Source organism: Phasianus colchicus, chromosome 11, assembly GCF_987193195.1.
Source record: "Phasianus colchicus chromosome 11, bPhaCol1.hap1.1, whole genome shotgun sequence".
Classification (NCBI taxonomy): Eukaryota; Metazoa; Chordata; class Aves; order Galliformes; family Phasianidae; genus Phasianus; species Phasianus colchicus.
The window spans coordinates 8,409,820-8,423,905 of record NC_143446.1 but is presented as its reverse complement, the minus strand read 5'-3'; the positions used below and the strand labels follow the sequence as shown (position 1 = coordinate 8,423,905).

Genomic DNA, 14,086 nt, shown 5'->3' with positions numbered 1-14,086 from the left:
CTCACCACTTTCACTGTAAAGAATTTCCTCTAGTATCTAAATCATTATAAATCTACCTACCCTCTTCTCTTCTACTTTAAAGCCAATATCCTTCGTTCACAACACCCATGATAAAATAGTCCCTCTCCATTCATATGAACAACACACTTTGAAATGCACAAGTTATAGTAAAAGGGAAATTAATGAAGGGGGAATGCCTTCATATATCCATTTTAAAATATTAATATGTGTGCATATGCATTATTCTACATGGTTGTTTAAATATTTTTAAGAATGAGATGAAATTCAAATGCTTTGATGAGTAATATCTTCACATATTTGTCTAGAATTTTAATTTTATTGAATAGCAAGAGTGATGAAAGTGTTTTCCATGATAATAACAATGACAAGGGACTTATGATGAACTACAATTAACTCAGTGATTCATCAGTAAGCAGCAGAAATTTCAATGCATCCTGACATTCAGAGCATTTGGTTGTGATTAGCAGTCTTTGAAATGTCACAGAATTTTATTTAATTGGCTTTGATTTTTTTAAAAAGGTAATCACTGCAAAGACCACATGTGTCGCCAAAAGAGATAATTGCAGTTGTCACATGACAACGTAGGTGCCTAACTGCTCTACCAACTACTTCTGTATTCTTACAGCAACTAACGAACACTGCTTAAATCAGTGGTTGGAAAGAATTTGAAAGTGGATTTTAAACATGCATTTCAAAGATGTTCGTTATCAACATCTTCAGATCTTAATAACCCAGGCAAATACAGAAATTGAAATGCAGGTAATTGCAAGACAAAATTAAATGAGTTTAATTACTGTAAATCGTGAACCATTCTGAAAACCCAGCTAGATTCTCAATAAGACTATCAGTGTAAGATGAAGCCTCCCCTCCAACTTTCTTTTTTAAACGTAACCCCAATATCCTTAACTAAGATGAAGTTCACGTGAACAGATTTCTGGCATATGAAGGTCACATGCTGTAGACAAAGTGTAAAATGGTTAGCAGTATTCTTTTAAGGATAGTTGTTTTTTGATTGTTTTTCCTGGCATAGGATGTATAACAGGAGCTCTCAGAGACTTTGCTGATGTGCCTGCAGAAAGCAGAAGTGTGAATTCTGAAAGTATGCATATGAAAGAAAGCTGGATCCTGTTATGGTCTCTCTTGCAAATTTTCTCAGCTTTATGAGAGCTGAACACACCTGTAAGCATGATCCATCATGCTTTTCTAGATACAAAGTGTGACTCTCACTCAAGGACAAGCTATGTATAAAAGAAATGCAGTTTCTTGGACATGTCCATCAGTGTCTTAACGTTACACAATATTAAGTACTGTCAGCTGGACTGTCACCAGGATAACTGTAAGTTTGCAGTCTGTGTCTGTAAACCAACTAGAATGCCTAAATACACACAGAACTACATTATTATCACAGTGACATTGAAAGTTTAGTAGGAGAAAACAATGATCTATAAAACATAGCTCAAACTAATAATTTGTCATCAAATCACTGTTTTCTATTTGTATTGTATTGCTATATCCCATTTTTGTTCCTTTGGAAAAGTTTTTAAAAGACTTTCAATAATCTCATTTGAAAAAGTTAACATATCTAACAAATATCAAATAATTTATTTTAATAGTTACTTAACCATTAGAAGTCCACATCCACACTCACCTACCAGTCATTTCATATTGCTTTGTCTTTCTAGTAATCCCTCTTTCTTTCATCTGAAAGCCTTCCTCCTTACACAAGGATTCCAAAAAAGGATCAAATCACCTCATTATCCACTTACTAAATATTAGCATCTCCAAGCTGCTGAAGCTCTTCAAGTTACATAAAACCAAACACAAAATTATTCAAATATCTTCCTTTATATTAGCTATAAGACACGTTAATCAACATGCCTCAAATCAAACCAGTGAGTCCCTATTTTGTGATTCCAGTAAATGTGTATCCTCAAAATGCTTATGAAAAAATGCTTATGAAAAATGCTTATACAAAAAGTCTTGTATACCTAAAACGTTAACCCTTCCAAAGAAAAAAAAAAAAAAGAATAATCAAAACCGTGAAATTTGCATATTAGCCTAATATTTTAACACCTACAGCAGCTACTGAAATAAACTTATTTCAGTACTGAGGTGTATGATGTGTATACACACACAAAACAAACAAAAAACAACAACAAAAAAACCCACCGTAATTATTAAGTTAGTAAATATAAAGATCTTTCCCAACATAGAATATAAACATTGCTTGTTCTGTGGACAATATTTTACTGTCATGACAGTTTTCGAGTGAGTTCTAATTTATTACCTTAAAATTGACAGTAATTGCTAAAATGCTGGAAAAACATCAGCACTGCAAACCTGAAAAGCATTAACTTACTTCATTGAGCATGTTGAAAGCTTCATTTAAAGCAATGTCCAGCATTCCAATTCCTTTTGCAAAAAGCTTGTCAAGGTGTTCCCTAAAATGCTGAAATGAACAAGAATGTTTTATTTGTCAGATTATTCTTATAACATGTATATTTTTATAATTATTAAAGTTTTCTTCTTGAGACTTACCTCTTTAGTTAACACGACTGTATACACTAATTCATAAACCATAGTAATTCCTCCTTAACATTTTTGACAAAGTCAGACCAAAGTATGGGCATATTAGAATAATAACAACGTAAAAATGTCAAGACTTTTTTTGACCAGTTATTCAGTCAAACTATTTTTTATTTGCCTTTTAGTTTGTTTTGCTACATACAGATATACATATCTTCATATAATATTTTTTACTTTATTTCTAGTTATTCAACTTCTAGCTCTCAGGAAATACTACTTAATAATTATTCACTGAAATTTAGTTTTCATGTCCTATTTTGTGTTATCTCTCCTCAAAAATTGATAGATCCTATTGTTTTGTTTAGCTGTTCAGCCCATTGCCAGTCAAGTTGTTTATCAGTGTCAGCATAATATTTAGAGAACAGGTCTTGCTAGCTATTGGCAATTATCTTCATGTTTGTGTTGCACAGCCATAAGCCTAATTTTTGCAGTTCTAAATGTTTCATCAATTATGCGTTGCTATACTTGCTTGTCCATGAGCATTGGTAAAATCTTCTGGCAAGCAATTCTGACACACGTCAGCATTCATCCTCTATTCCTCTCATACTAAACAGAGAATCATAATCATGGAATGTCTTGGGCTGGAAGGGGCTCCAAATCATCCAGTTCCAACCCCTCTGTCACATATTTTATTTCTCCATATATAGCAGAAATTTGAACAGTTTCACAAATTTTACACTCAGCAAAAAAATAAAGAGCTATATTCTATGTAATATAGATATACTCTATACTCTATATAATACGAATATTAAATTGTAGTTTTAATTTTTAGATTAAGTAAGCACATTTTCAGAAGTATGGTAGCACTTATTTTTGCAAATAATATGTTCAGAGAAGAAATAAAGTCTCTTGGGTTTTTAAGGAATTACACATGATAAAATTCAGTGTCATGAGCCATGCTGACATAAAAAGAAGGACACTGAATGAAATATCAACTAGCAAGTGTAACACCTCTGATTTTATCTGATAGATACATATCTACTTCCTTTGTAGGATAAAAAGATATTATTCTGCATATCGGAAGGCAGAGGCCTTTCATTAATAAATTTCAGTCTGTCAAAATGAGGAAAATTTACATCCTAGCTCTAGGCGATTTTGAAGCATACACTACTGCCACAAAAACAGGCTGCTTTTTCAAAACAATTAGTCCACAGTGACCTAGTAAATGTAGTTCACTGCAGCTCAATGCTTTGAACAGCCAAAAGGCACAGTCTTGTTTGTCTAAATAAACAGCAATAGCATTAATCTCTACATACCTAAATTGCAAAACGAGTTTTTTTGCCAACTTAAACACAGCTAACTTAAGTAAACTCTATCACTATTGCATATTAATACAAAATCACAGTTTTAAGAATAATTTATAAATATAACAATTTGGAATAAGAAAATGAAGATACATAAAGTGGGGAAAAAAAAAACAAAGGAGGAAATGTGAAGCACTTTTTAAGATCCCAAAGATGGATAAAAAGGTCGGTTCAATAAGATAATAAGAGGAAAATTTCTGTCACTTCATTAGCCATGTCAAAACATTAATATATATCCAAGAAAACTAATTATGTTTGCAAAAAGAATTAAAATCCTATTGTCCCTTCTATCATGCCCTTCATATTTTTACAAACAATAATAACAACACAAATGACTGTAAAATATCCGAATGTTCGAGAAATGCATTGACATCTTGTTATTCTGTATCCTACTTCAAAATACCTCTGAAAGTTAGGTATAAGCTCACACAAAATATGGGCATATTCTTGACTTCAGATAACACAGACTGGAAATTGAGAGAGGCAATGCAGAAAGGAGTTTCCCAGACAAGGGCTACGTCAGCTGTCAGCAGAACAACACAGTGCACATTCCATCACTACTTCAAAACACAACTGACCTGTACCAAGTCTCAAAGACCACTGACTTCTACACATACAGACAGAAATAGGACTCTTCCAGCAGATGAAGCTTTACAGAAACTTAGAAAATGCACATATCTTTTTAAATTAAAAATACATTATTTTAAAAATTGTTCACAGAAATTCTTCAAAAACTAAAATACATTTATAAAATTCTCCAGGAAACATCCTATCAAAAACAAATTTCACATATAGTTGATAGTTTTAAACCAGAAAATGTAGTTTGCTGCTAAATGTTGAAAACAAGCAGTTCACTTCTGTTCCACTGATGTCCAAAACTATTTCAAAACACCCAGTGTAAGCATTGACCAGAAGTTCTCAAGCTGTGGGAGCAGCTTATGCTTACAGCCTGTCTCTCAAAGATCCATGAGACTAAGATCAGTTTACAGTTGTCACAGACGCTTCCAATAACACAATGATTCACCCCAAAACAGAGCTTTCAGAAAACTGAAAATCACCAAATCTTGTCATAGAAATAAAAGTTTCCAATCTTATCTTTTCGTAAATCCAGCATGTTAAATAATTATCACAAATCACGTTTCTCCAGAAATACTTTACTGCTTCATAATTAAATGAGAATTTCTTTGCTATTAAAAATTAGACTTGTGTGTGAAATCTGAGTATTTCAGGAGCACGCACTGTGGAACACTTTTGACAATGCATATACATTATCAAGTATGAACATACAGAATAAACAGATTACCAAAAACCACTCATTAATACCAAACTCTCCAGTGTATCAGTCAGTTCACATGATATGTCGGAAGAATAAATATTTTCTCTTGCTACAGTGCTCTCTCTCTTTACAAATATATACACAGACACATTCTGAAAATGTAATAGTAATGTTTGTTTAATTAAAAAAAATTGTAAAAATGTTAGAAATCCATTTCATGCAGCATGAATTTTAACAAATAATTGTTTGCTGCCCCCAGGCTTCTGAACAGACGAATGCTAGACAAGGTGATTCTGCAGAAGGATCTGGTGACTAAAATGAATGTGTGTGTTTATTGACTCCATTCTCTATCTTTGAAGTGTTAAAAATCTTTTTTTTTTTCCCCCCAAGAGTTTCAGCACTGTGTATGTCCACTAAAAAATTGCATAACATTCCAATTAACATTTGTTTCCTTCTTTATCACACCAGACACTGAGTGTGTGGCATTAATTGAAACCACACCGAAAGACATCATGTTTCATTTTACTGGCAACACTAAGAGTAACTTCCTCAGACTGTCCACACTTTATCTAGCTCAGGCTGTTTCACTGTAAACAGTGAAAATGGACTAGTGCATTTCCACACATGCAGACTGCTGCACGCTTACCAGCCATGCTGTAGTGCTCCTTTTATTATTAGAAAGCCAACGCATTTTTAAAGCATTGTACTGTTTCAATATGAGAACACCAAATTTTCAACCTGGTATGCCTGTCACAATTTCTGGATAGGTATTTTTTTTTTCTGACAGGTATCTGCAACTGCCATCCAGTAATTTGGTAACTTACAAATGCCTTGCAAGATGGCTATAATAGCTATAATTCAACCATGTACTACTGCAAAAAACGCCAGGACAGGGGCTTAACCATTGAATCATCACTTTAAAGAGTAATACATAACTTTGGAATGAGATAACAAACACCTCAATTTTACCTTCAGTAAGTTCCATAAATGAAACAGATCCCAGAAAGCAGGATTGCTTGCCCATAAAAACTCAGGAAGACATTACACCATGTTTGAATTTAATCTTTTCATTTTAAAAAGCTCACTTAGTACCAAACTGCATAAGCAATAATATTAGTCCATCTCGGTTTCTCTTTACTGTCATACTGGAGACTTTATATTTGAATTACCTAAAGCTTGAACTTGCTATCTCAACTAACAGTGTGCACAAGCATTTGCATGCAACTGTATGTATAATTTCCATGTGCAATTACCATAATGTGCAATATCTAATTGTGGACTCAAATATCTAATTGACATGCATAATCTTGGTAATTCTAAATGCAAATTAGGCACACAATTATGACAATCAGACTCTGATGTCTGATTACAAAATTATAGGGCCAGAGCTCAACAGAAGAAGATGTGTCTTGTTACAGTAAAGAAGCATGGATGTGTTCAGCTGTAGAGGTATCTACAATCATTTTAGAAGTAGTTGAAATACATATCTTGGAGAAGAAAAGGCTCTGGGTAAACTTCATTGCAGCCTTCCAATACTTGGAGGGGGACCGACTTTTTACGTGGTGTAATAGTGACAGGACAAGGGGGAATGGCTTTAAACTAAAAGAAGAGAAATTTAGCTTAGATTTCAGAAAAAAATTCTTTCCTCATAGGATGATGAGGCACTGGCACAGCTGCCCAGAATTGTGCAGTTGTTCAAGGCCAGGCTGGATGAAGACTTGGGCAGTCTGAGCTGGTGTGTGGCAATCAGCCCATGGCAGGGGGTTGGGTCTCGGCGATCTTTAAGGTCCTTTCCAACCTGAGCTATTCTGGGGTTCTAAGATAACCGAGAGAGAATGAAGAAAAATCCACTCATATCTATCAGCCCAGATAAGGTCCTTCCATGTATCTATGAGGGTTCAGTCAGGAGTATTGGTAAGTTTACTGTTGTATGCATCTGAACAAATTAATTCCCCATCCACCTTCTACCTTCCTGTTTACCTTGTTAAAGCAGTCTTATTTTTTCTCAATTGTAGGGCTTCTGCATCAGTAACTTGAGTTATGCTTAAATTCCCAATTATACAAAGTTTTCAGCATTTTAATTAAAACCTATCGTTGTGACAAGATGCTACTCAATATTTGCAGTCCACTATATAGATATCTTTTAATCAATCTGATTTGAGTTTACTAGAAATAATTTACCATTGGTTAGAATGCCCTAATTAGATGATGTTGCAACAATATTTAGTCTAAAAGTCTAAGCATACATGAATAAAGTATTTTCTACAGATTTCCCACAGGAAGGGTTCACATCTGATACATGCAGTAAATTTATAGATGTACGTCAGCTAACTACAATACAAAGGTGAACTTCTGAGAAAAAAATATTGTTAATGAGTTAAAGATTTCTCCAGATTTTGTGTCACTAATTGTTGCAATGATTTGCACTAAAACTATTATTTCCCATCTTCATCCATGTATGCTAATATTTGAGATATACTCAGATTTGTGAGGAGGAACTGCATCAATATATAAAACAGTGAAAAAAAAAAACAATCAGGAACCTGTCAGGTAAGACAGTGACTTTTACTGGTACCTCACAGGAAAGTTTACCCGCACACATTAACAGTCGATAAATCTGCATTAACATCTGTAAAATGCATATAAGCATCTTATTTAGCATTAGTTGCTAGCGCAATTCCAGGTTAGTTGTTGATGATTATCCAATCACTCATTTTCCTTAGCACGTTGTGTTGGTAGGCTGAATTTTTTTTTTCAGATAAACAAACACCAGATATGAGAAGCCAGAAGCTGATTTGTTGATCAAAGAACTCAAGATTCAATATATAGCAAATTACAAACAAGCTCCCTGTTAAACAAATTAGTTGCCTGGAGCTGCAATAGAAAACTTCAGAGCCACTTTCAGCGGTCTGATGCTAGTTATGAGGGTCCAGAATGGCTAGTCATCTGTTAAAAAAATTAAAATAGATTTCAGTGAGCCTTTCCATTTTTGGTGTTGTGGATGTGCAACATCTATCTATTTTTGTCTTCCAATTTACGCAATGGTAAATGCGTACCCCAATGGTTGGGTAAGTTCTCAACTTAGTTTGGAGTTATTGTGCCTATGTGTACATCTAGAAGATGATATATTTCATATGGAAACGCTTATAGAGAAATGTCCTCAACCCATATATAGCATATTAAAAAAACATATAAAAAAGGAATGCATATTGTAATATTGTTACTTTAAATCTGGAGTTACACTAAATCAGATTGTCATCCGATTCCTTTGGGGTAGGTAAATTGTAACATGGAGTTTCTCAAAGATGAAAACCTCTTGGCCCAAGAAAACCAGTATTAAAATAGGCAGTTCCACATGTTTGTAATTTGTGGAGAAAGTGCAGACGGTGACAGAACAGTGTCTGAACTATTTCCCACTCTTTTTTTAAATATGTGTATAGCAAATTGATACACTTCAAGGTAGCAGCTGCTTAATGCTAATGCCAAATTATAAATTAGTCCAGTAAAATTCAAATTCATATTACATGCTTTATGTTACTAAGCCACTTTTAGGGTCACAGATTCATTTCTACCTCATTTATGCTACCCAGTGTACTTACAGATTTAATCTTTGTGATGAGGAGAACTTGAAGAAAGTTCTGCAAATCAAGAATAGTTTACAAAATTCTGAAAGTACATCTCCACACCTCCAGACAGAATGTCCAAGGCAGGTATACTTTTTTCACAAAAAATAGTGCTGTGCTTTGAAAAAAACATTTTGAAAGAAGCAGATGCCTGCCATATCACCTGTAAATTATAATTCAAAATTGAATTACTATAGTCTTTCATTGTAAAAATGAAAGCAGAAACACTATATGTTGAAAGAAGCTTTGGACTAGGATGTCTGCTTTGTATCTTGGTAGAACTTGTGGTGTATATATATTAATGCCACTCACATCACAGTTATACATGAAGTTATAAGTTTGCCTTTTCTAAATATACAAAAATTGACTTGATTCAGTCAGGCTTCTCAAAAGGAGCATGCTTTCAGAAGTTGTAGCTGACAGAAATTCGATTATATCCACTCTGCTTAGAAAGCTGTATGTAACATAAGCTTTCATATAATCAAAGATTTTTTGGGGAAAAAAAAAACAACAAAAAAAACTTGATCAAGACCAGTGGATGTTTCTAAACAAAAGTAAGTTTTCCACGTTGATTGTTGACAGCATTAAAAAAAGCCAACCTTAAAAAAGTGAAGTTGTTACACAAAGATTTACAACTCAAAACTGCAGTATGTGCAGTTCTTGAAGCTGGCAGGAAACAGATTTAGGTGCTTAGAATCATCACTTTTATCAATGTATCTTCACTCCTTATTAAAAGAAAACATTTTTTTAAGATTTCATTATTAACATGTTGGAAATTCAGGTGAAAACCTATTTATTATGCAGCTCTCCTTCCTCTTCCATAGTAAAAAAGCATTAATATCTTAAATTTTAAAATTATTTATTATATATTTATATTATGTAATATTTAATGATATATCCAAATTACTTTATGCTCTTTAAAAATCTATTGCAGTGCAGCAGATTAATAATAGTGCTGTAATCAAGGAGTGATCTTCATCAAGTCACTCTCACAAGTGTGATGAGGCATTAAAAAAAATATCTCCTACTTTCATTACCCCAACTATCATGAAAATTGTGTGTCTTTTCAAAATATTTATTTGGTTACACTGAATGTTACAAAGGTATATTACTCATGCTTTTGCTTTGTTGCTACTTTGCTCATGTAATAAAACAATTCAGGTTCAGAAATACTCTTCTGGGCTCCTATATTACATAAATCAGTAAGTGAGTAAACTCAACTTGTCACCTTAACTCATTAAAATGGCTGTGGGAAAAGAAAAGAGGGAAGGGAAGGGAAAAATACACGCAACTATGACCTGCTATCTATCTCAAGTTTATTTTCAAGGGAAAGATATCAATAACCATCTCACAAATATAAAAAGATGGAAAAAGATGACACTTAGTTATTCTCCAAACCCTTGAATATATTATTCAACTTAAAGGCAAAGCAAAACACAAACTGACATCAGATTAAAAAAAAAATAATAGTACTTAACTGGAAAGGATGTTGAAGCTTACTCTGAAGAACATGAAATTGTACTTAGCTGTTTTGAGTAACAGCAGCGTTCATAAAATCTGAGCATCATCTAAGTGGCACAAACTTTTTGTTTACTTAAATTAAAATAAATCTGCCATTAAGTAACATACGGGCATATATTAATCAGCATTCTGATCAGTTGCAGAATGAAGGAAAGATCAGTATTTGGATTAATTACAGACAGTACATCTTGGGAATATATTTAAATCTTTAGCTTTTAGTCTAGAACTCACACAGCTTTCATATGGCTCATTTGATTCATCCAATAAAGTGCTGCTTTAGAAAACTACATGACAGTTCACAAATAGGGGTCTTCAACAGAAAATGATTAGAAACAATTCACACTGCTCCACATAGCAACCAAACGCTACGTAGATATCCTAAAAATCAATAGTGAAGAACATCAAACATATTAAGGAAGTAGCCATCAAGAATAATTCTGTGGAATGTTGGTGTATATTTAGGTGAAATAAGAAGGACCCATGTGAGTAATACAATAAAGTTTAGCAGGACCAAATTAAATTAATTTCATCTTGGCATACGTGAGAAGATCTAAGATAGACACACTTAGAAATGTGTTTCATAGCTATATTTGCTACTTCCTGCAGTGCCTCATTGACTGTTTTAGTAAAAATGAACTGTCATGCTGAACTCTAAGTGCAATTCAGTGCTGAGCTGAAACCCTTCTGGTCTGTCTTTAGTAGAAAAGACACAGACAAACCTTTAAGACACGGCAGCAGTTTTGTATCATCTAGGCAAAAGCAAGACCTATTACCAGATAAGTTCTGTAGTACAGGTATGGCTTTAACAGCCTTTCAATATACAAGAACTTTTCAACTATCTTATTAAACCCAGAATTTAATAATTTTATTTGGCATAAACCATCCTATCTTAACCTTCTAAGATGTGCGATGCAGTATTGCTTCTACAGAGCAACTGCACTTCAATGGCAGGCAATAAATCAAGCTTTAAAATGTAGATTCATTCTGTGATAGCCCTTCAAAGAACACTTTCAATGAACAGTGTATTTTTATTTCAAAAAAAAATGTCAGCAGTATATAACGCGTTTGCACACACATTGAATTTTCTTGGATTAATACATTATTCTTTTGACATGTCTGTTTGGAATAGTCACACTTCCAATTTATATAGAATAATGTTTCAACTTTAGTATTAGTTGACTTAAGAACGCAATCTATTCCTCAGTCTTTCTTTTTAAAGTGTGTTTTCAGTAATTTCTGTATTTTTCAATTAAGATTAATCAATCTAAATAGCTAGAAAGATATTTTTCTTCATACTGAGTTACATACAATTCCTTAGAAATGTCAAAAGTAGAATAATTAATTTATTAATTGCAATAACATCATCCATTATACTAGGAAAAGGTCATCACAGCACATTTTAGGCAATGCAGCTTCTCTCTAGTTTTGTTCCTTTCATTCCTTACCTCTTTGTTGGTTCTGTCTGCTTGAACCAATGTTCCATTCAGACACGGTTCTACATAGTGAAGTTCTTCATTATACTAATCAGAAAAATAAAAAGCATGATGAAAATTTAATTAAAAACTTTGAAAGATACAATTTAATGATTTAGAACTGGAGGGAAGCATGCATATAAAGCAAGAACAATTGGATTCAGTTCATTTTTAAGAACTGACCATAGACATTTTTTCTTTCTCATGCTTCTTAATATCTCAGAGGTTTAGAATTTTTAAAAGGAGCGTTCAGTGGAATAGATGCCAATTCAGGTGAAGTAATGTGTACCATACACACTAGCTGGCATAAATACCCTTCAAGCTGAAATCTGGATAATGTTAAGAGATTAAGAGTTCAGATTCAATGCATCTCAGTCACAACTCCCAATTCTTTGTTACATATTAAATAAAAAACTTGACAAATAATTGAAGCATTGGCTAACACATTTTGGAAGATTAATAACAAAATAACTATGCTAAAAAGTCTGTGAGCTTGAATCAATCCCGAATACATCAGGATTTAAGAGTCAGAATTTAAGTCAAGCAAAATAACTCATTGCACAATGATACGTGAAGCTGTGACTGATCCTGAAAGAATTCTATGCTTATCTTTCAAGGTTGAAGTTAGATGGTCCAGATTCATTTTCAGAAACATCTTAAGAATTTAAGTGAACAGTCTCATTTGCATTCAGTAGATCTAACAGAACTATTGGTACTCGAGTGACTTGATTGAAAATCAACTTGTTTAAATCTTAAACCTTTCAATGCAGGTCAGATTAATAGATGCCTTCAAAAACTCTATGATATCCCTTGTAAAGATGTGATCTTCATTTAATTCTTATAAATTTGATCTAATCTGGAGGTTACCACAGATCAAAGAGCCTTTGCATTTAAGCTCCACTTGTTTTCACTCTTTCCCAGACATTAAGTGAATCAAAAATCCATAGCAGACAACATATAAAGTTAAGCTAAAAACAATCAGGAATAGCATTTCCAATGATTAACACATGCATTTACTCACTTGCTCCTCCATCTCAATAAGAATTAAAAAAAAGTCTCCCAACAATTCATTTCTGACTGTTGTTTACACAAGGTTCTTGGTCACTGCAAGACCTCATTTCTGCTGTGGCTCTGAATTTGATCAACTCCCTCTTCAATTTAACACCATTCCTTTGTCTGTACAACATATGCATAAACACACATAGCTGCAACCTGTTCCACAACGGACATCTGTCATCACCATTCATGTGAACAACACACTACTTGCCACACTAATTAATTAATTACATAATTACTGCTGCAAAGGGAAGAGCTTTTAATTAGAATTTCATCAAGTTATTCTTGAGGTCCTGTGTCAGACTCAGTCCCTAGCTAACGAAGTATATACCCAGAGAAACTCTATTTCCTACTGCTGGATATATAGAACATTTACACCAATATAGACAAAGTAGCTGGTTAAATGTTTAAAAACAAACCAAAATTCTAGAAAGGGATTTATGCAAAATTTCTTTAGCAAACTTGAAGGCTTTTCCAGTTATTTTATTCCCATCAGTGTTATTCCAATATAAGAGAGCCTGCAGACATATCTATTGCTCTAAAGCTAACGCAAGGCACTGACAACTGAAACACTGAGAGTCACTGGGAATGTCCTCCATGCATCCCAGCATCATAGCCATTCATTTGACTACTAAATGATGTCCTTTTTGCTGCGGTTTCTCTTCAGACTGCTTTCCAGTCCATCTCCTGACAGCCACGGCAAAATAGTAATGCAAAATCTGGAAAGCAACTCTTACAGACCAAAGTAAGAACTGCCTTCCTATTGAAATACATACCTATACTACTGAAATACAAAAAAATATCCCACTACACCACACGCTGAAAACCTGTAATGGACACTGGCACACCAATCGCTGCTCCCAAGCTTCCTCTTGCTTTCACACCATTTTTTTTTTTAGCACTGATTTTCTTCAATCAGTGTAATTCCTGATCAAGTCTGGCCTTTTAGAATGATTTCGGTGGCTGTTTTTAGAAGCTAGAACAAAGGCATACTTTTCTTTATATGATATCAAGCACAGTCTGTAGTCAGCCAACATGCAATAAAGAATTATGCTGTCTTTTTCTCAGTCATGATCATTTCAAATATCCCATATATACCAGCAAAATATGTACTTCTAAATGCTGTATTAATGCTGCTCTTTTTTTCCAGATCTATCATCAGCAGCAAACAGATGAATCACAAGTTCCTACTCTATCAGAGCTTGCATTTAAGCAGCACAATTTCAT

General features: G+C 33.7%; 1 protein-coding gene across 1 annotated transcript in view; it reads right to left on the bottom strand.

The window, feature by feature from the left end:
* CACNA2D3 (calcium voltage-gated channel auxiliary subunit alpha2delta 3) overlaps positions 1-14,086 on the bottom strand; it is a 395,571-nt gene that overhangs the window by 194,884 nt on the left and 186,601 nt on the right. Inside the window, exons 9-10 of the mRNA XM_090148165.1 lie at positions 11,777-11,851; positions 2,381-2,470 (exon numbers count right to left, since the gene is read on the bottom strand). Of these exons, the coding sequence (XP_090004291.1) occupies positions 2,381-2,470; positions 11,777-11,851 (165 nt within the window). The remainder of the gene's footprint in view (positions 1-2,380; positions 2,471-11,776; positions 11,852-14,086) is intronic.